Genomic DNA, 22,590 nt, shown 5'->3' with positions numbered 1-22,590 from the left:
GGGTTTTACGGCGGTTGGCATCCACAACTTGGTGCATTACCGCCCTCTTCTGGCGTATGTTCTTTACGACAGTACTCCTGATTTACGGTAGCAAACTTCCGTCACTGTAGAACACGGTTGAACAACTGGAGATGCAGAATTTAAGTGTACATTTGATTAATAAATTGTGCAATTTCATCATAGAATTATAAAAACAGACTGAATTGTTAAACAAGAAAAACGAATGTTCTTATATTAACGGAAACACTTACGACAATAGTTTATAACTATGAAAAGACGGTCAAAGGGCGACATCTGGTGACGGAAATAGGTCCAGCATGTGTCCTGCCAAACATTGCAAAAAGTATGCGTTGCCCGAACAACTTAAAAAACAAAACATTTTTACATAATAGGGTCATTTATTTGCCCTAAAATTCATGTTCATTACCTTTGACTGAACATTGTTGGCTATTATTGGAAGAATAACATCTTTCAAACGAAAACTAAACAATATCGCACCATAACGTCCCATTTCTCCCCGTATTGTTCCCTTGTAGCATTATGCATGTGTTTTCTGTACGTTTTATGTCTATTTGGGAATTGAATCCATGCCAATAGGCAATAGAAGTGGACGGCGCCGTGGCTTAGATGGTTAAAGCGCCTGTCTAGTAAACAGGAGATCCTGGGTTCGAATCCCAGCGGCACCTTTTGAGGTGGCACAGTTGGGCAGAGAACCCGACTCCTGTTCATTGTAAAAAGAAAAAGCTCATGTATCCTTTCAGAGCTCAAAATCGGATTGGTTTTGTACGTCATCAGGGGCGTCCAACAAGCAAATCCGGGGAAACATTGTTCCGGTGGACGTATCTGGTTCCTCTGGTAGGCTACGGATCGTCGTTGTTTCTGCTACTCCTTCAAACGTAACGCAAAGGTCGGTATAGCGACAACTCTTGCAGGATATCTGCGTCAACAATATTTGGTTCTAATCAAAGTGGTTGATAAGTCACATGCGGGGTTGTGTGGTGCCGTGCTGTGGTAAAGGTGCATTGACCGCTAGGTCATGTTATCAACTCTTTCCCAATCACACGGTACCCGGTTCAAGCAGAACCCTCACATTCTTGGCCTCTCTGTGTCATGCTCTGTCGTTTTCTACCTGTGCTTATCTTTGTGTTTTGATTCGTTTCATAAACAGGCTTATATGTTAAAATATTTATTTTATTAAATATTCAGATGGCAAACGAAGCAAAGCCGTGCCCGTGTGATATTGGTGACCGGATGGATTACGGTGGACTCGGGCAAGAGGTTCAAATAGAGCATATCAAGTCGTACGTGGTGAAGCCGTCTTCTGGCTCTGACAAGGCCGTGATTGTCATTCATGACATCTATGGATGGACATTGCCTAATACCAGATATATGGCCGATATGTTGGCGGAAAATGGATACATGTATGTACCCTGCCTGTTTAATTAGCATATTCATATAAATAAACATTAAATCCATTGTTAATTACGAGATGGTATAATTTACTGGCCAGGTTTGTTCTTTTGCTTTACCTTATAGTGCGGTTTGTCCGGATTTCTATGTCGGAAAGGATCCTTGGAGCCCAACGAGTGACTGGTCAAAGTTCCAGGAGTGGTGTGAGGATAAGAAGCCTACCGATATAAACAGGTGACCCGACCAAGTCATCCGGGTTTTGAGTGTACTTTATCAATAACATTGCTGCATGGATGAAAGGAAACTTAATAATCAATCAAAACACCACGGCTCTAGCAATGTTAATGAGAAAAGAAAGATCATACAATGAAGTGAAACCATGTAGTAGTAGTTTGATTTGGCTCCCATATGACATGAGAGGATCTCAGAGACTAAGTCAGTGACATGAACCTGGGCTCCGCTCAGAGAGGTGGAGGCGGTCCTGAGGTTCCTGAAGGAGCAGTGCGGGGTCCGCCTCATTGGATCGGTGGGCTTCTGTTGGGGAGGCGTGGCCGTGCATCACCTGGCCCTCAACTACCCCCACATTACAGCGGGGGTCTCCGTCTACGGTAGGGGCCCACAGTTAACTACCGTATCCAGACATTACAGTAAACTACCGTATCCAGACATTACAGTAAACTATCGTATCCAGACATTACAGTTAACTACCGTATCCAGACATTACAGTTAACTACCGTATCCAGACATTACAGTAAACTATCGTATCCAGACATTAGTTAACAACCGTATCCAGACATTACAGTTAACTACCGTATCCAGACATTACAGTAAACTACCGTATCCAGACATTAGTTAACAACCGTATCCAGACATTAGTTAACTACTGTATCCAGACATTACAGTAAAACTATCGTATCCAGACATTACAGTAAACTACCGTATCCAGACATTACAGTAAACTACCGTATCCAGACATCCAGACAGTGTTGAGTGGCCGGTGGCGGCCCTAATGTCTTATGAAGTGTGTTGTGCTCTGATGCTGACAGGGATCATAAAGGAAAGGGAGGACTGCTATGAACTAAAGAGCCCGGTTCTGTTCATCTTTGCGGAGAAGGACGAGGTTGTACCACTTGAACAGGTTTGTTCGATCTCTTTTCCGTCCACATCTTTGTTCAAATGGAACAGCTTCGCCGTTAATATTTCCCTCTGTGTGTGAGGATTAATGCCTTCGCCTTCCTCAGGTCAGCGTTCTTCAGGCTGGACTGAAGGAGAAGTGCAGCGTGGACCATCAGGTGAAGATTTTTCCGGAGCAGTCTCACGGGTTTGTCCACCGAAGGAGGGAAGACATTAACCCCTCGGACAGACCTCACATCCTGGAGGCCCGGTCGGACATGCTCCACTGGCTCAACAAGTTCATGTACAACAGTAGCCCATGAGCTCCCTCCCCCAGGGCCCCGGCTATTGTAGGTCGCTTTGTAAATCCTTCATCATGAAATCCTTCTTCTTTACTCAATTTAACCGAACTGTATAAGGGGACATTCTAAAGAAAACAGCCAATAGGAAAGAAATGCTTCTGGGACTGTTTGATGCAGTAGTGATGTCGACGATACATTCCCCACGTGGTCATCAGTGTCAAAGGCACAATACTGCATGTCAAGTGAGCAATGGAGATGTCATTTATGAACAAATTGAATCAATACGCGAATGAGACTTTAATCTTTTTTTAATGACAAATATCCAGTATTCAAGGCCTCTGTAAACCAACTGCTCACCAACATCATTAAGACTTGTTTTTAGCGCCTGAGGAACACAGAGAGCAGAGGAGAAAGCCGGGCCATCAGAACACAACGTACGTCCATTAAGGCAAACACCTTCCAGCCTCCAAATACTGTTTTAAAATAAAACTGAAGCAAATCTACCTGAAGTCATAACGATCGCAGTAGTAGAAGTAGTAGTAGTCTAGGCATCTGTTTATCGGAAAAGTGAGGTGTACAGTTGGAATGAATTAATGCCATTATTTTCACTGGATATGAATTGTAGGAGTTCCCAGCTAACACCTCGAGTATCGCCCAGATCCTCAGGAAAGTATGATTGCAGTGGTGTCATCTGGGAGTCAATAGCATAGGGACATCACCTGGCAGCCATCTTATTCACCGTGGCCATCCAAACGCCCGCTGGGTGGGGGACGTCCCTCCACACTCTGACCCCCACCAAGCTGGTGTTCAGAGCCAAGATGGCCAGCAGGAGAATAAGGCCCGTTGAAAGTGCCCCCATGCAGGTATTGGAGCGTTCCTCGATACAGTACAAGAGAGAAAGACCTGCTTCTCATCCTCTGACGTTATCTATTGCAGCTTGACCCTTGTGTTGGTATCTATTCCTATCATTGTCTTTCCCAGTTATTCCGATTATTGAACTGATTTAAGACTGAGATTAACTATTTCAGGTGTTGGGAGGTTTGGTTAGGTCAATAAACCAGAGAAAGGATGAAATTATCCAGAGCCATCAAATAAAACGGGCCTTATATGCAATGGAAAGTGTTTCCCGGCATTCTTTTCTGTGTTTCTTCTACAACCCAAAGTCAAGGCCGAACCCGGAGGTCGGGATTTAAATACTAAAGGCCAGTGCGGTGCGCTGCACAAGCTGCAATACACAAGGTAGGATGGAGACGTTTCAGAGCAGGACCCCGCCAGACACCACCTTCTCTGGGACACAACCGGGACACATCCGTTTGTGCGGTTCCTGGCAGAATATTGTACCCTTTTCCTGGAAACTGTACTATCCGAGGCCGTCAGTGTTTAACGGCTCATCGACCAGAATCGGTTTGAGACGAATGAAAGAAAATAAGATGGAATTCTGGGAATCTTAGCAACATGGAGTTCTCTTAACAAAAAGGTTCATTCAAATTAAAACAGTAACACATCCCCTTGCAATTAAAATATTGGTCAGGCACCATGAAACAAAGTAATGTTGCTTTCTTTGTTATCTTTTATCATTTTTTATGTTTCCATTTTAAAGACTACATTGTTACAGGTTAGATCATAAATAGGCTTCTAACTTTGAGCTGTATAGTTAGCTTAAAATATTTACACAAGCACAGGAATATGTAATTTGAGGTACTACTTCTTAAAGATAACCCTAAGATTAAACATAATTTGGCATTAGTCACACACCCACACACTTTCAAACTACAATGAAACATGGTAAAGGTTAGGTCGGTAATGGTTTAATCACTGCACAATCTTTCCTTGAAATAAAAAACGGTTTTGGTTCAACAGACTTGAGTTAAATGTGCACGAACATCGTAAAATTGTAGGTCAGCAAAATTGAAGAGCAAAGAGAACAAAAGACAAGTCATTCCAGTAAGGGCTACGTTGTGCTTATTGTTTGTTTTAACGGTAGTCACCTTACACCCGATTTATAGGCACAACAATGAGATTTGAACCAGGTGTGTACTGGATCGTTTTTTGCGATAAACTGGGGCTGAAGAGTTTTTTATGATAAGTGGAAAGCTGTGCAGTGATTATATTACACATTTACCCCATTGCCAACTCTTCACTGTTCAATACTACAACTAACAGAAACATTCATTGGCCTTCCTAAACAATCTTAATTCTGTCCACTAGAGAGCCACCAACACCCATAAATGGAATTGTTGCTATCAGATGATCGTTTGATAAAGGGCCTTCATCAGTTACATGCTCACTGCTCTAATTGATTAAAGCCTAAAACGACTACTAAAAAAGTACTATGTACATCTGATGACGAGTAAGAAGCCATTAGAATACAAAGCCTAAGTTATGAATATGTTTGATGATTTTCTTGATGATTGATTGCAATTGATCACGATAACATCAATAAAAAAAGGAAAAAAGAGAAAATAATATCTGGGCCTGATTCATTAAAAACACAGCAGTACCCAAAAACTACAGTACTTATGTCCAAAAGTAATGATTCTCCTACTTGCGCATCTGGTTCCACTTGTATCTTATACATACATGTATACGTCACGTCTGTAAGACAAAGTAGTTTAAGCACGTGATAAGACGGGCCGTTGTACTGCTCTTCCCTTTTTTGCTTTTAACGAAGAGGAGAAGGGATGCTTTGGCGGGAAATAAAGCTCCCCTCTGTTGACCAGGAACAGGAGACGTGAGCACAATGCTCAAGGCGACCACTGGATAAGAAAGCCCTGGGCACTCAATTAAAGATGGAACAACGAACCTCCGTCAAAGAATGAGTAAGCACACAGACGTCCCCTTGTCCGAGAAGATGCAATTGGCCCTTGGTGTGGTTAGCTAATTAGCCCGGTAGCTACCTAGCCCAGACTGGACGCTACAGAGCATAGATCTATATCTATGGCTACAGAGCATAGATCTGTATCTACAGAGCATAGATCTATATCTACAGAGCATAGATCTATATCTACAGAGCATAGATCTATATCTACAGAGCACAGATTTATATCTACAGAGCACAGATCTATATCGACAGAGCATAGATCTATATCTACAGAGCACAGATCTATATCTACAGAGCACAGATCTATATCGACAGAGCATAGATCTATATCGACAGAGCATAGATCTATATCTCCAGAGCGTAGATCTATATCTAAAGAGCATATATATATCTACGGAGCATAGATCTATATCTCCAGAGCGTAGATCTATATCTAAAGAGCATATATATATCTACGGAGCATAGATCTATATCTTCAGAGCGTAGGTCTATATCTACAGAGCGTAGGTCTACATCTACAGAGCGTAGGTCTACATCTACAGAGCGTAGATCTATATCTACAGAGCGTAGGTCTATGTCTACAGAGCGTAGATCTATATCTACCGAGCGTAGGTCTATGTCTACAGAGCGTAGATCTATATCTACAGAGCGTAAGTCTATGTCTACAAAGCGTAGGTCTATATCTACCGAGCGTAGGTCTATGTCTCCAGAGGCACTGGTCCACACCAGGTGAGTTAGGGGAGGCCGTCGGGAGCGGGTAAATGAAATACAATACTTGGGTCCATTTCGAACGACATGAACAAGACGTCTGGCAACACCAGAACCGAACACTGACCACGACCACACGGGACGGGCTGAAGCCCAGCTAACCCATCCTCACAAGGAGAGGAAAAAGATCTTTCTGATAAAGTCAGTCAAAGGCGGGTGATGTAGAGCGAGCTGTACAGGACGGGCAGTCAGGAGGCGCCCGGTGTGTGTGTGTGTGTGTGTGTGTGTGTGTGTGTGTGTGTGTGTGTGTGTGTGTGTGTGTGTGTGTGTGTGTGTGTGTGTGTGTGTGTGTGTGTGTGTGTGTGTGTGTACGTGTGTGTGTGTGTGTGTGTGTGTGTGTGTACGTGTGTGTGTGTGTGTGTGTGTACGTGTGTGTGTGTGTGTGCACATGGGGATGTTGCATAGTAAAGGTTGATACATTTGTGCTTTAGTTGCAGCGTGGATTGTAAGTGGTCCGTCTACTCTCCAATCAGTGTAGGCTAGAGTATAATGCCCCGCCCCCTCCAGTAAGTAGCGGTAGCACCAGGTTAATGTTGTGCAGTCGTAAGCCCATATATGGACGTCTGGAGGACACTGTGTTTAGGCGGCAGATGGGGACAACAATAACAGAAGATAAAAAAAGACCATTTAAATAGCGGGGTACGGCGCCGCCCTGATGGCCAGCCCTGGGATTACCGAGCCGCTCGTCAGTTGAGGGGGACCACTTCCTGTCCGCCATCGTCACAGAGCGTCACGACTGGTTGTTAAGGTGGACACTGTTCCGTTGCTGGGGAAACGGCAGCGGGAAGGCAAACCCCCCCCCCCCCCCCCCCCCCCCCAAGAGTAAAGGAGCCCCCCCCTCAGACGTGGGCGGAACCAAGGATGGGCGGGGCTATTGCTTTGAGGTCGTTACCGGGGCAACTGAGGCTGCTGTGGCCGCGTTGGAGCAGGCTGGGGCCGGGGTCTCCCCGGGGGGGCGTGAACACGGGGCACGACCGCGTGCGGGCGTGGCTCTTGTGGCCGCCGGCGTGGCAGATGAGCTCGCTGACCGTGCCCGGCGGGGGCAGGGCCAGGTGGCGCCCGCCGGGCACGGCCCCCGCCGGCCTGTCCTCCTTGTGCTTCAGCGAGTACCAGGTGAGGAAGATGAAGATGAAGCCCACGAACTTCAGGCTGGCGGCCAGGCCGAAGTACACGAAGCGGAAGGAGGTGACGTCGTACTCCCAGCAGGAGCCGTGCACACCGCAGTCCTGCTGCCACAGCATGCAGGTGGTGTCGATGACGGCGCCGAAGTAGATGGGGGTGGGGATGTAGGCTGGGGACACACACGTTAAAACTAAGACCATGTTGAGAATAATATGTAATACACTTTGCCACCACTAGGTGGAAGTATTTCTTAATGTTTGGATCTCGGCATTTCCATGCCAGCAAAGCAGAAAAAGTTAATCTTACACACATAATTCATAAATATATATAAAGTTGGTCAGAATTAATATCATCCTTGACATCCAACCACACACGGTTATATTTATTACAAACCTACACAACCCTCGGCCACATTGACACACACACACACACACACACACACGCACACACACACACACACACACACGCACACACACAGCTATGTGCCTGGGGAGAATGCGTCTGTTTTGCATGGCTGCTGCATACCGTGGAGGTCTGGAGCCTGCTAGGGCTGCAGCTCTCTGACCCTGGGGCTAACTCTAAGCTACAGCTGAGCTCAGGGCAGGCTGCTGCAGCCACCCGCTACACATTCCACTGGCTCTGCGTGTTGCCTCCAGACGGCTGGAGGTCATGTGTGTGAGAGGCTGGAGCACACAGGACAAGAGGAGAAGAGCCTGACCACTCACGCCTGTTAGTCGAGGGAAATTAAGACGGGACAAAGTCACAACTCTTCTGTTTCACCGCAATGTTGGAACGAGCTGCCTGCCGACGCCAGGACTGCAGAGTCACTCCCGGCGACGCTCTGGGAGAGACTCAAGTCTCCCTGGTTTCCAGTTCACCTAGACTGCATAGCCCCCCCCACCCCCTACCACCCCTCCCTTACTCTTAATTCTATGTTTGTACGTCCTGGCACCCAAGGTATGCACTGATTGTATGTTGTACATCCTGGCAAAAAGAGTACTTAACATCATGTTAGTGCTTGGCACTCGGTTCTATGAACATCCTTACTGTACCGACGGCGACATATTGTTGTTTCTTCTTCTTCTGACTAAAGCCCTAAATGTAGATAAAGTAAAGGAGGATTTGTCTTGAGGAATACGTCTCACAGTGGATGCTGTGGATGTACGTCGGTGATGGTGAGCTGTTACGGTCTATATTCCTCAGAGCTCTGGGTTACTCAGATGAATGGCGCTACTTTACGTGCTGCGCCCTTTGAGACAGGAGCCTGAGGCCGGTGTTCGGACACGAAGGTGAGCAGAAAGAAGATGAACCAGCTGCTTACCAAGCGTTCTGAGCAGGACAAACTGCATCCCCAGAGCGAAAGGCCGTTCCTGCTCGTCAACAGACCTGGGGAGGGAACAACACGGATTCATTATTATCGGTGTGATGATGCGTATTCCAGATAGCTCCACCCCTTGTACTATTAAGTCATTTATACACAGAATTCTTAATGAGAAAAACAAACAAACAGTGGTAGTAATGGAGGAGCCAAAGAGGGGAGGGGCCAAATAGAGGGGGGAGGAGCCAAACCTGAGCGTGACGATGATGGCGGAGGGCTGTGCGCAGGCGGTGATGAGCGTGACGATGAAGAGGAAGATGAGGAAGGGGATGAGGGTATTGCAGGTGCGGTCGCACTTCCCCGACAGAGCGAAGCCGTTCTCGTTCAGGTAGGTCTTCACGATGACCAGCTGGTTGACCGGGCCTCCAGACGACGGCGTGATGACCTGCCGGCTCTGGACGCAGCCGCAGTCCGTGTAGTTCCTGACCTGCTGGGGACACGGCGCGGTGAGGAGCCTGGACCCCGGACCAGCAACCAGGAGCCGGGACCAGCACCACACTGGACCAGCACCACACCGGACCATCAACCAGGAGCCGGGACCAGCACCACACCGGACCAGCACCACACCGGACCAGCACCACACCGGACCAGCACCACACCAGCACCACACTGGACCAGCACCACACCGGACCAGCACCACACCGGACCATCAACCAGGAGCCTGGACCAGCACCACACCGGACAAGCACCACACTGGACCAGCACCACACCGGACCAGCACCACACCGGACCAGCACCACACCGGACCAGCACCACACCGGACCAGCACCACACTGGACCAGCACCACACCGGACCAGCACCACACTGGACCAGCACCACACCGGACCAGCACCACACCGGACCATCAACCAGGAGCCTGGACCAGCACCACACTGGACCAGCACCACACTGGACCAGCACCACACACCGGACCAGCACCACACACCGGACCAGCACCACACCGGACCAGCACCACACCGGACCAGCACCACACCGGACCAGCACCACACCGGACCAGCACCACACCGGACCATCAACCAGGAGCCTGGACCGGCACCACACCGGACCAGCACCACACCGGACCAGCACCACACTGGACCAGCACCACACCGGACCAGCACCACACCGGACCAGCACCACACCGGACCAGCACCACACCGGACCAGCACCACACCGGACCAGCACCACACCGGACCATCAACCAGGAGCCTGGACCGGCACCACACCGGACCAGCACCACACCGGACCAGCAACCAGGGGCCGGGACCAGCACCACACTGGACCAGCACCACACCGGACCAGCACCACACTGGACCAGCACCACACCGGACAAGCACCACACCGGACCAGCAACCAGGAGCCGGGACCAGCACCACACCGGACCAGCACCACACCGGACCAGCACCACACCGGACCAGCAACCAGGAGCCGGGACCAGCACCACACAGGACCAGCACCACACCGGACCAGCACCACACCGGACCAGCAACCAGGAGCCGGGACCAGCACCACACAGGACCAGCACCACACCGGACCAGCACCACACCGGACCAGCAACCAGGAGCCGGGACCAGCACCACACAGGACCAGCACCACACAGGACCAGCACCACACAGGACCAGCACCACACTGGACCAGCACCACACCGGACCAGCAACCAGGAGCCTGGACCAGCACACTGGAGCCTGGACAGTGTACCAGGAGCCTGGAGGCTGGACCAGCACACTGGAGCCTGGACACTGTACCAGGAGCCTGGACCAGCACACAGCAGGCTATACACGTGGACCAGCCCACCACACCGAGGTCCTGGGCAGAAGGCTAACGAGTGTGTGGACAGGGTGAGTAGTCACCCTGATGCCAGGGACAACCCCCACTAAGGCGAGCCCTCACAACGGACACTGGAACACCACGACGGCATTCTTTAAAACGACTAACGGAAGATAATCTACGACTAAGTATCTGTTCATTAAAATAAGTTAGGTTCTGTAAGGTAGGAGATGATACGTGGACTTTGTGATGCTGGGTTGTTTAATCCTTAGTTAAATATATTGGAATTTAGTATTCTCTTCGTATTTGGAGATGTAAAAATTCAGTTAGGGTACTTTTCAGAGAAATACACACCTACACACCCAATCACACCACACACACACCCACACACCTCTAACAATAGAAAAACTTTCACCAATGTTGTTTTGATTTCCTGTCGGACATTGTTATGGAGCTAGACACTTCCTGCTGGATATTGACTTCCGGGAACATGTACGAGGAAATGTGTATTATTATAGAGAGGCTGTTGGATCGCGCCCTTGGGTTTGCATTCCTTAAGACATGCATGATGTACACATGTTCCCGGGCCCAGCACTCGGCCCCCTATCTCTACAGCTTCTAGGTTCCTTCACTTCATGGGATTGTAGTACGAATATGTACTTCTTCCTCCAAAGGGATGACTACACAAGACTCTGTGAATGAAGCCAGCATCAATCTGTTAGCATCAGCATCAGTAGAGGACTCACTGTGTGGTTCTGTTAGCATCAGTAGAGGACTCACTGTGTGGTTCTGTTAGCATCAGTAGAGGACTCACTGTGTGGTTCTGTTAGCATCAGTAGAGGACTCACTGTGTGGTTCTGTTAGCATCAGTAGAGGACTCACTGTGTGGTTCTGTTAGCATCAGTAGAGGACTCACTGTGTGGTTCTGTTAGCATCAGTAGAGGACTCACTGTGTGGTTCTGTTAGCATCAGTAGAGGACTCACTGTGTGGTTCTGTTAGCATCAGTAGAGGACTCACTGTGTGGTTCTGTTAGCATCAGTAGAGGACTCACTGTGTGGTTCTGTTAGCATCAGTAGAGGACTCACTGTGTGGTTCTGTTAGCATCAGTAGAGGACTCACTGTGTGGTTCTGTTAGCATCAGCAGAGGACTCACTGTGTGGTTCTGTTAGCATCAGCAGAGGACTCACTGTGTGGTTCTGTTAGCATCAGTAGAGGACTCACTGTGTGGTTCTGTTAGCATCAGTAGAGGACTCACTGTGTGGTTCTGTTAGCATCAGCAGAGGACTCACTGTGTGGTTCTGTTAGCATCAGTAGAGGACTCACTGTGTGGTTCTGTTAGCATCAGTAGAGGACTCACTGTGTGGTTCTGTTAGCATCAGTAGAGGACTCACTGTGTGGTTCTGTATGTGTGTGTGTGTGTGTGTGTGTGTGTGTGTGTGTGTGTGTGTGTGTGTGTGTGTGTGTGTGTGTGTGTGTGTGTGTGTGTGTCTGTGTGTCTGTGTGTGTGTGTGTGTGTGTGTGTGTCTGTGTCTGTGTGTGTGTGTGTGTGTGTCTGTGTGTGTGTGTGTGTGTGTGTCTGTGTGTGTGTGTGTGTGTGTATGTGTGTGTGTGTGTGTGTGTGTCTGTGTGTGTGTGTGTGTGTGTGTGTGCGTGTGGACTGACCCCCGTACTGTCGTTCCCCACCCCACTGCAGCCGGCCAGGCAGGGGTTAAAGTAGGTGATGCCGTCGGAGCCGCAGACCGGAGCGTACTCGTGGATCCTGCAGCCGCAGTTGACGTTGCAGCTGCCGGTGAGGTTGCGGTGGGCCATGGTCAGGGTGGGGCTGAGGGGGAGACAGAGTTAATGCTCTCCTTCTGCTATGATGACGCTGGTCTGATGGGTGAGAGACGGCCCCTGCTCTCACACCAACACCCAGGGGCCCGCTGTCTACAGGGGGACCCCCTGAGGGACCCCTCTGTCTACAGGGGGACCCCCGCTCTGAGACCACCTCTAACACAATACTGCCCAGGGCTGAGAGGGAGTGTGTGTGACCGGCACCCAACCCCCTCTCTGTACACACCCACACACGTAATCAGTTAACACACACACACACACACACACACACACACACACACACACACACACACACACACACACACACACACACACACACACACAGTGTGTGTGTGTGGTGATGAGCGTGTGTGTATGGAAATAATTGTTTGCCTAGGGCCGTGGCAGGTCAACAGACACTCACCGAATGTAATTAGAATTAGTTCCTGAGGCATTTTATGAGGATGATTATGTCATAAAAACGATAAACATGAAATATGTTTGAGGGTCTGGATCTGTTCCAGAACAGGCGTGTAGGATTTCAAAGCTCAAGCTGTCTTTGCAGATGAAGTCACCACAATACAATACATAAATGGTTTCACGCAAATACGGAGCCTTTGTTTGAGCCTAAGCCTGGCTCCGACCGGCGTGCGAGCAGCGGTTCAGGCTGGAGAGAGGGAAGGACAGGAAAGCTACGGGAACGTGAATTTAGTACATTGTGTACATTTCAGTACAGTACAACGTATAGTCAAAGCGTGTTATGAACGCCACAGGATCCCGATTCAAAGGTCATTGTGCGGGGGTACATATGTCCATCATGTGGTCATTAACTAGAGCCTGCGTGCACGGCCAACCGTTTGATCCAGCCAGAGGCCAGAGGCCGACAGCGTCTTGATGGCTTCAAAGCGTGCAGAGCCCTGGTACAGTGTGTGTGTGTGTGTGTGTGTGTGTGTGTGTGTGTGTGTGGGCAGACTTCCTCCTATTGTCCCAGCAGAGAGGATTCCCAGCGCTGGACCGTGGCCTCTGATGACCTGGACCGAACACTCCCCACGTCACAGTGACCGGCTGATGTGAACCAGAGGCAAATCTCTGAGGCAATCAGCGGAGAGTAAACAAATGTGTTCCCTCGTAGACCAGGGCGTTACGAGGGGGAATCAGCATGTTCTAAGAAAGCCCACGTCCTCTGGTAGCCTTGAGTGAAGAGTGAAACCTCAAGATTAAATAAGATCTAGTCGATTGATCCCGGACGGGAAGAGAGACAACGGGCGCTCCAACTGGAAGCGAGCAGCGCAGCGCTACGTCTGGCCTAGCGCTACGTCTGGCCTAGCGTGTGTCTGGCGTGTGGACACCAATAGAGGCTACTCTGTGAGCGTACCTCATGAGGACACTACATGCTACCGGGCTCCGGACTCGGCCCCACTATGAAGAGCGCCTTCCACATCACAGGGGCGTGCTAAACCCTCTGGGGCAGACCAGGACTTTAACAAACGACCGCTCTGAGAGGTTGTGTCATTATTGGGTGCAGCAGGTCAAAGAGGTACCGGAACACAGCCCGACTGTCTCTGGGCCTGAACACCGGGCCCAGAGGAGAGGTCCTCTCCTCTGGGCCTGAACACCGGGCCCAGAGGAGGGGGTCCTCTCCTCTGGGCCCGGTGTTCAGGCCCAGAGGAGAGAACCCCTCCTCTGGGCCCAGAGGAGGGGGTCCTCGGTACAGAGACAGGACGCCTGCTGGGCTCCGAAGGGCTGATTATGGTCCCACGGTCACGCAATGCAAGGGGCTTACCGACCCCTCTCGTCCTTGCGGACCCTCCTAGCGTCCGCCGCATGGGCGCCGTACGCCTCCCAGAAGTCTTCCGTCGAGGCGACGCAGCAGCAAGGGCTGTGATTGGTCTGCTCACAAAAAAAACTGTTGCAGAACCATAAAGGTTCCACAGCGTTGAAGCGTCTGCGTGGTCGTTGCGTTGCGTGAACGTGGAACCATATCGACCCCGTCACACACGTGTCACCGTGGCAACCCTGTTCAGCGCGTCACACACGTGTCCCCGTAGGAACCCTGTTCACCCCGTCACACACCGTGTCGCCGTGGGAACCCTGTTCACCCCGTCACACACCGTGTCGCCGTGGGAACCCTGTTCACCCCGTCACACACCGTGTCACCGTGGCAACCCTGTTCAGCGCGTCACACACGTGTCCCCGTAGGAACCCTGTTCACCCCGTCACACACCGTGTCGCCGTGGGAACCCTGTTCACCCCGTCACACACCGTGTCGCCGTGGGAACCCTGTTCAGCGCGTCACACACCGTGTCGCCGTGGGAACCCTGTTCAGCGCGCCACCCACAGAGTCGCCGACGCGCGCCGAGTTCACGAGGTCTCCAGTGTGACCTCGTGAACACGCCAGCAGATTAACACCTTATTTCTGTCTGCAGTGACATCAACACTGGAGGCTTGTTAGCTTCTCTTTAACATCCAGCGAGCCTCCTCCTAGTGTGTGTGTGTGTGTGTGTGTGTGTGTGTGTGTGTGTGTAGGGCTGCTCACCCGGTGGTGTAGGGGTGTGGGTGGTGTCAGGGTTTGGGTGGTGTAGGGGAGTGGGTGGTGTAAGTGGGTGGAGGCTCCTCACCCGGTGGTGTAGGGGAGTGGGTGGTGTAGGGGAGTGGGTGGTGTAGGTGGGTGGAGGCGCTCACCCGGTGGTGTAGGGGAGTGGGTGGTGGAGGTGGGTGGAGGCGCTCACCCGGTGGTGTAGGGGATGTTGATGCCCCCCAGGTTGATGCTCTCACATCCCACGATGAAGAGCGTGGAGAAGCAGAGCAGCGACACGCCGCTGCAGATCATGGCCAGCTTGGCCGACTCGCGGGCGCCCAGCTTCAGCCTCTTGATGATGTAGCCGCCCAGCACGATGCCCACGCCCGCACTGGGAACGATGATCAGACCTGGGGGCAGGACGCATGAGAAACATAACATGAGGGGAGGTAGGGGAGGTAGAGGGAGGGGGGAGGAAGAGGGAGGGAGGTGGGAGATACACCCAATTCCTTCTCCAACACGGCCGAGATAACCCCCACTACGAGTCTTTGTAGTACCAGAGAGTACCCGACGCAGTCTTAAGATTCATAATATCAGAGAATATCCCCGTCAGTTCGGCCGCGGCGCAATAAAAGAATCGTAAACACTATTTTACAACCTCGGTGATGACCAACGTTTAGGGAAACATGTACTTTTAAATCAGCCTTGGGTGAAATCGAAGCGAATTGTGTACTGAATGCGTGTTGATGATCACAACCTTCTGCGCCACCTTTTTAAATAAATCGCTGTTTCTCGTTTTCCTACGGCGACATCACCACCACTAGCATCTCCTTCTACTTACGGCTCTCGGCCCCCGGAAAAGATCTCGAGCATGGGCAGAACGCAAAATCCAATTCCAGATCGATTGACGTAAACATGCACGCTTAATGCGACTATCAATCAAATAATCTAGGGGTCTTAATCCGACTATGAGAAACCCAATTCCATTCGATTTTGGTTTGACTAACTTGTATACATGCATCTTAATAATCCAATCATAGTTGGACTAACAATTGACATTTTCTTGAGTGTCTGACGGACAGAGAGACTCAACAAGGAGGGAAACAGTTAGTCGTAAGATAAGAGTGGCAGGGCGGTAGGGGAAGGACGAAGGGAGGAAAGGGGGAGAGAGAGGGGGAGAGAGAGGAGGACGAAGGGAGGAAAGGGGGATAGAGAAACACAGAGAGGGGGAGAGAGAGGAGGATGAAGGGAGGAAAGGGGGAGAGAGAAACACAGAGAGAGGGGGAGAGAGAGGAGGACGAAGGGAGGAAAGGGGGAGAGAGAAACACAGAGAGGGGGAGAGAGAGGAGGACGAAGGGAGGAAAGGGGGAGAGAGAAACACAGAGAGAGGGGGAGAGAGAAACAGAGAGAGAGGGGGAGAGAGAGGAGGACGAAGGGAGGAAAGGGGGAGAGAGAAACACAGAGAGAGGGGGAGAGAGAGGAGGACGAAGGGAGGGAAGGGGGAGAGAGAAACAGAGAGAGAGGTGGAGAGAGAGGAGGACGAAGGGAGGAAAGGGGGAGAGAGAAACACAGAGAGAGGGGGAGAGAGAGGAGGACGAAGGGAGGAAGGGGGAGAGAGAAACACAGAGAGAGGGGGAGAGAGAGAGGAGGACGAAGGGAAGAAAGGGGGAGAGAGAAACACAGAGAGAGGGGGAGAGAGAGGAGGACGAAGGGAGGAAGGGGGAGAGAGAAACAGAGAGAGAGGGGGAGAGAGAGGAGGACGAAGGGAGGGAAGGGGGAGAGAGAAACACAGAGAGAGAGGGGGAGAGAGAGGAGGACGAAGGGAGGGAAGGGGGAGAATGATAAAGAGAAGGAAGGTGTGTGTCTGGGTAAATGAGGGGGGGGGCGAGGGGAGATAAGGAGAGGAAACAAACAAAGAAAGAGAAGCCTGTAGAAAAGGGGTTAGGAGGGTAGGAGGGATGGGTCGAGAGACAAAGACGGGGAGAAAGGGAGAGAGACAGAGCAAGAGATCTGGAGGGAGGCTGGGTTGATTACACACGTGTACAATAGAATGAAACCCTAACCCTGACACTTAAAGGTGGTGGGGTGTGATCAACATGTCAGAATTAGGTCGAACTAATGAATAATAATAAACATGTCGTGATTAACTACGTTAAAATAAATTTGATTAGTAGGTTTTACGGCTTTCACATGAAATTGTACGACACAATAACCTTCACGCTATCCCAATGGATTAAAAGAATATGGGACTTAAAATGGATGTGTGTGGAAGAGAGTGAGTGCGTGGCCCCCAGAGACAGGACCCCACGGTCCTCCCCTCGGCTCGGACCGACAGCGAGAGAGAAGCCAACACTGGGGCTACAGGGCCGCTAGCAGAGCTAGCTCTGAGCTAGCTCTGAGCTAGCTCTGAGCTAGCTCTGAGCTAGTCCTGGGTCATGCTGGTGGGAGGGGGGGGGGGGGCTGAGTCATCCGCTCTGTCTGTCCGTCTGTCTGTCCGTCTGTCTGTCTCTCTGTCTGTCTGTGTCTTTTAAAACACTGCAGTATACACCGTTACATCTATCAGAGACATGGCACTCGCTCTATCTCTGTGGACATCACTCTTTATCACACACACACACACACACACACACACACACACACACACACACACACACACACACACACACACACACACACACACACACACACACACACACACACACACACCCCCTTTGCGAGTGTCAGTGGGAGCCAGCCGTAGACAGCTGTAGCTTATGTCTATCCTGTGAGTGCAGGGTTTTTGTTGTAAAGAGTGCTTTTCCTGGGATTAAGAGCATGCACGTGCCCACACAAGCACGTCCTTAAAGTCATCATGCAGACACTTGCTAACTCAGTACATTTGTTAAAGGGGTCATATGGTGCCTGTTCCAGTGTTCCCTTTCCTTTAATGTGCTCCATAGCTTGTTGTATCCATGAGTAAGGTCTGCTGAGCTACAGCGCTCCGATGAGAAACATGTCCCCTAAACCGCCTCAAACAGCTGGTTCACAGCCAGCGTTCACAGTCAGCGTTCACCGCCGTGCTCCACCAAGAGATCAGGGAGGAAGGCCCTCCTCCTGGCTGGTTGGCCCCCAATCAGAGCTCTGGGGGCGTGCCAACCAGCCAGGAGGAAGGCCCTCCCCCCCAATCAGAGCAGAGCTCTGATATGGAGCGTGCCAACCAGCCAGGAGGAAGGCCCTCCCCCCCAATCAGAGCTGAGCGGGGCTGATGAGGTCCGGTCCCGGCGGGGTGAAGGCCCGGCCTCAGTCCCGGCGGCCCCATGGGGTGAAGGCCGGCCTCAGTCCCGGCGGCCCCATGGGGTGAAGGCCCGGCCTCAGTCCCGGCGGCCCCATGGGGTGAAGGCCCGGCCTCAGTCCCGGCGGCCCCATGGGGTGAAGGCCCGGCCTCAGTCCCGGCGGCCCCATGGGGTGAAGGCTGGCCTCAGTCCCAAGGCCCCATGGGGTGAAGGCCCGGCCTCAGTCCCAAGGCCCCATGGGGTGAAGGCCCGGCCTCAGTCCCGGCGGCCCCATGGGGTGAAGGCCCGGCCTCAGTCCCGGCGGCCCCATGGGGTGAAGGCCCGGCCTCAGTCCCGGCGGCCCCATGGGGTGAAGGCTGGCCTCAGTCCCAAGGCCCCATGGGGTGAAGGCCCGGCCTCAGTCCCAAGGCCCCATGGGGTGAAGGCCCGGCCTCAGTCCCAAGGCCCCATGGGGTGAAGGCCCGGCCTCAGTCCCGGCGGCCCCATGGGGTGAAGGCCCGGCCTCAGTCCCGGCGGCCCCATGGGGTGAAGGCCCAGCCTCAGTCCCGGCGGCCCCATGGGGTGAAGGCTGGCCTCAGTCCCAAGGCCCCATGGGGTGAAGGCCCGGCCTCAGTCCCGGCGGCCCCATGGGGTGAAGGCCCGGCCTCAGTCCCAAGGCCCCATGGGGTGAAGGCCCGGCCTCAGTCCCAAGGCCCCATGGGGTGAAGGCCCGGCCTCAGTCCCAAGGCAAGCCCCCTTTGTCCGCACAACACTGAACCATTGTTCAGACTACGTCACACATGGACACGGGAGGTCACCTTTGCAAGTGTGAGAAACCACAATTGGAGTGTGTGCGTGTGTGCGTGCGTGTGTAGTGTGTAGTGTGTGTACGTGTGTGTGTGTGTAGGGTCGATGTGGCTGTTTCGAGGTGTACTGATAGTCTAACATGAATCTTGATCTCTGATTCTGCCAAGTCGGCTGGAGCCTGCAGTGAAGTGTGGGGTCTTCATGTCCTACAGACCGCTGTGATCGACTTAAAGCCCAGAGCCCATCCGGGGGGAGACGGAGGGGGGAGACGGAGGGAAGGAGGGGGAGAGACGGAGAGACGGAGATGCAGTGTGGGAGAAAGGAAAGAATTTAGGCAGAACGAGGACGAGTGAAATAAAAGCTCAAGAGTGTGAGGAACACTTAAAGATGAGGAGGAGCCAATCACTGAACTATCTAAAGATGAATGAGGAAGGATGCAACCAAAGGGAAAGGGGGAGAAGAAGGGAGAGCAGCCGGAGGAACGTGACTGGGAGGCGTCGGGAGGCTGAAAAGTGCATCAGAAAGACGGAGAGGTGTGCGTGTGTGTTTGTGTTTGTCTATGTGTGTGTGCGCCCGTGTGTGTGCGTGATAGTGCTATTTCTGCAGAGGCATATAATGACTGTGCAAACGTAACAGCTCTTTAACCTGTCCACAAACACAGTGATTACGTATACACAGGCAGCCACACACACACACACACACACACACACACACACACACACACACACACACACACACACACACACACACACACACACACACACACACACACACACACACACACACACACACACACACACACACAACTATAAACCCTCAAACACACACACACAACTATAAAGTAAACTATAAACCTCACACACACGACGATACACACTCTTAAAGTGGTGTGTCATTCCTCATTCAAAGCCTTAAGCCCTCAGTGGGGGGGTCGGGTCCATCTGGTTAATGCAAGCATCCCTCCGTCCCCTGCCCTCTCCAGGGGCGCCCTCTCCCTCTCATCATCAAATCACAGCCATGGCATGGTTTGGGTCGTCATGGCAACCGCACCACCCATTTGACTTCACTCCTGGTTTCCTGGCAACAGGCTGGAGAAGATTAGGCAATCGCATTGTGGTGTGCGCGTGCGCGTGTGCGTGTGCGTGTGTGTGTGTGTCAGAGAGTGTTTACCACTCCCTGACACAATATGGCGTATGAGCAGAGCTGGCACCAAGAGGTCCCATGGGACGAAGGATTATGCATTATGAATCCTCCTCCATGGCGAGTGGTGCCTAGTGCAGCAGGTAGACGGCCTGCCGAGGGGTGTCCGCGTGTGGACGTGTGTGAGGGAGAGTGTGCGTCCTCTCTCCTCAGTGACTCCAGGCTGCAGTGCTGCCAGTCAACAGAGCGGTACATTAGTGTTCTGGATGTGGAGTACGAGTGACTCATAGCCCCACCACAGCCTGTCTGTACACACACGCTGGAGTCCAGCGCAAACGACTGAGGAGAGAGTGAGAGACCTGGACGTCCCCATGAATGAATGAATTAGCATTCAGAGGAACAACACAGGAAACGGGATGTGTGTGTGTGTGTGTGTGTGTGTGTGTGTGTGTGTGTGTGTGTGTGTGTGTGTGTGTGTGTGTGTGTGTGTGTGTGTGTGTGTGTGTGTGTGTGTGTGTGTGTGTGTGTACCCACCGGTGTAGATGCTGGCGTTGGAGGCGGGGATGCCGAACTGGGACTCGATGAACTTGGGGATGAAGGTGATGAAGGCGGTCACGATGGCGCACTCGGCCGTGTAGGAGAGGCTGATGAAGATGAAGGTCATGTTGCTGAGGATCTTCATGGCCGCCTTGGGGAGCTCTGTGGGGGAGGGGGGGGGGAATACAGGGATGACATCGTAACTCAATGATGGGATGGATGCATTACTCACACTCACCATTGTTCTTATTTTTAAACATTTTCTAAACCATAATTTGTTTTCAGTTGATATTCATATTGATCGATGCACTTTGATACTGGGTCTGGTCTTGGACAAAAATACTTTTTGATCTCTCGCTGATATAAGAGTACCGTTTGTCCTTATCTAGAGGTGCCATTTGGCCCGGAGATCCATTAAATGCTGTAAATCAACGTTTAGTGAAGCATTCCAGCATTCCATGTCCTTCCATGTTCCATCCCCTCACAAACAGCTCTCCTAAAACCCGTTTCAGTTCTGATGGTAAAATGGAGGTAAATGGTTATTTGTGACCATTGCTGAGAGGCCATGAAACCCTGTACTGCACTCAGAGGTGAATTATTACTAACATGAAATAACTCACAATAAGTGCCAGGTTTCCCGTTCCCTCCTACTCAAGGTTTACACATGGATGGCAAACATTACATTGACGTCCTGTATCATGGTAGCGATAACTCAACGTGCCGTTTTCATTTATTAATACTATCATGAACATTATTATCATTAGAGTTATTATCATCGTTGTTCCAATCATTTAAAATATCCTTAATCGTATTACCAGTAGTTGTTATCATAACCCTTACCCCAACAAGGAGTATTGTCTTTGTTATCATGTTTAATAATAATTATAGTTGAGAAAGTTAAAAAAAACTTGGTGGTGGAAGATGTGGACCGATGGTCTGTCTAAGCGATAAACAAAATATTAATGTGGTTTTGATTGGAACACGATCTCGCTACGCCTCTACCGACTGAGATCAGTTCCCGGTTGAGTCATCTATATTTAGTCCTCTCATCTTCTTTTTTCAGCCAGTCAATTACTTACACACTCACAAGCACATTGCATACACACACACATCTGCCAGAGGACATTTCCCATGTGACTCGGACGCAGAAATGCCCTCTCATTGCAATTGGCCCATCACTCAAAACGCTCTGGTCAAACTGTAACAGCATCACTGTTACCGGGCAGAACTCACAGACATGAACCGAACCGTATACAGCACAGTGCCCATTGGCCTACAGCATTAGCATCAGGATAAAAAACAAATAAGATTAGGCTATTCAAATATGGTAAAGTATAAGGATTAGCCGGTAAAAGAAGATCTCTCTAAACCTTGTTGCGAGACAAGTCATGTCCTAATTTTAGATTTACAGTTCATTTCCATCCATAATAATAATAATTTTATGAATGGACAACAGCATAAATATATAATTTTATTATGTGAAGTATGGTTAGATAGATAAACATATATTCCTAGGTTTATCGGCTGTACACAGCTATTCACAACTGAAAATGAATCACATAATATTTAATCTCGTAAAATGTGTTGTGAGGTTAAGTAAGAACATCATGAAGTAGTACAATCATTCAATAGATTAGAAGAAAGTCTCTGATTCCAAGCGAACAATAAGGCAGGCTCACATGGTAGCAGTAGTCCAGTAGACACACTGAACCACGGCCGATATCATCATTCCCTTCACATTATGGAGACTCATGTTGAACTGTCCCCTGTTATTCTGTCAGGTAATTACTAGGAGTAATTATACTATCATTTCTTAGTTATTCTTATTTTCTTATTATTAATTTGATGATTATTTCACAGGGA

At 50.7% G+C, this 22,590-nt stretch overlaps 2 protein-coding genes and 1 non-coding gene across 5 annotated transcripts; 2 read left to right on the top strand and 1 right to left on the bottom strand.

Moving 5' to 3' along the window:
- The first annotated feature begins 612 nt into the window (after positions 1-612).
- Positions 613-686, top strand: trnat-agu (transfer RNA threonine (anticodon AGU)). The gene has a single exon. It is a non-coding gene; the product is annotated as a tRNA-Thr (tRNA).
- On the top strand, positions 686-4,287 carry cmbl (carboxymethylenebutenolidase homolog (Pseudomonas)). 3 transcript variants are annotated; one of them, XM_060044822.1, is made up of 6 exons: positions 686-855; positions 1,207-1,421; positions 1,537-1,644; positions 1,876-2,018; positions 2,457-2,548; positions 2,652-4,287. In XM_060044822.1, the coding sequence occupies exons 1-6, from the start codon at positions 748-750 to the stop codon at positions 2,844-2,846; spliced, it is 861 nt and encodes a 286-aa protein (XP_059900805.1). In that variant the 5' UTR covers positions 686-747; the 3' UTR covers positions 2,847-4,287. The 3 variants fall into 3 exon arrangements, with proteins under 3 accessions (XP_059900805.1, XP_059900807.1, XP_059900806.1); XM_060044824.1 differs by having other exon boundaries at positions 686-1,017; XM_060044823.1 differs by having other exon boundaries at positions 690-907.
- Positions 3,116-21,137, bottom strand: LOC132452275 (solute carrier organic anion transporter family member 5A1-like). Its single transcript, XM_060044793.1, has 6 exons — positions 20,725-21,137; positions 15,204-15,402; positions 12,325-12,484; positions 9,106-9,341; positions 8,858-8,922; positions 3,116-7,705 (listed from the first exon to the last, which is right to left on the bottom strand). Exons 1-6 carry the CDS (start codon positions 20,966-20,968, stop codon positions 7,254-7,256), a joined length of 1,356 nt encoding a protein of 451 aa, XP_059900776.1. The 5' UTR covers positions 20,969-21,137; the 3' UTR covers positions 3,116-7,253.
- Positions 21,138-22,590: the final 1,453 nt, after the last annotated feature.

The sequence above is a fragment of the Gadus macrocephalus genome, chromosome 23 (assembly GCF_031168955.1).
Source record: "Gadus macrocephalus chromosome 23, ASM3116895v1".
In the NCBI taxonomy this organism is placed as follows: Eukaryota; Metazoa; Chordata; class Actinopteri; order Gadiformes; family Gadidae; genus Gadus; species Gadus macrocephalus.
Note: the sequence above shows the minus strand (reverse complement) of the source record. Positions and strands in the feature narration are given on the sequence as shown.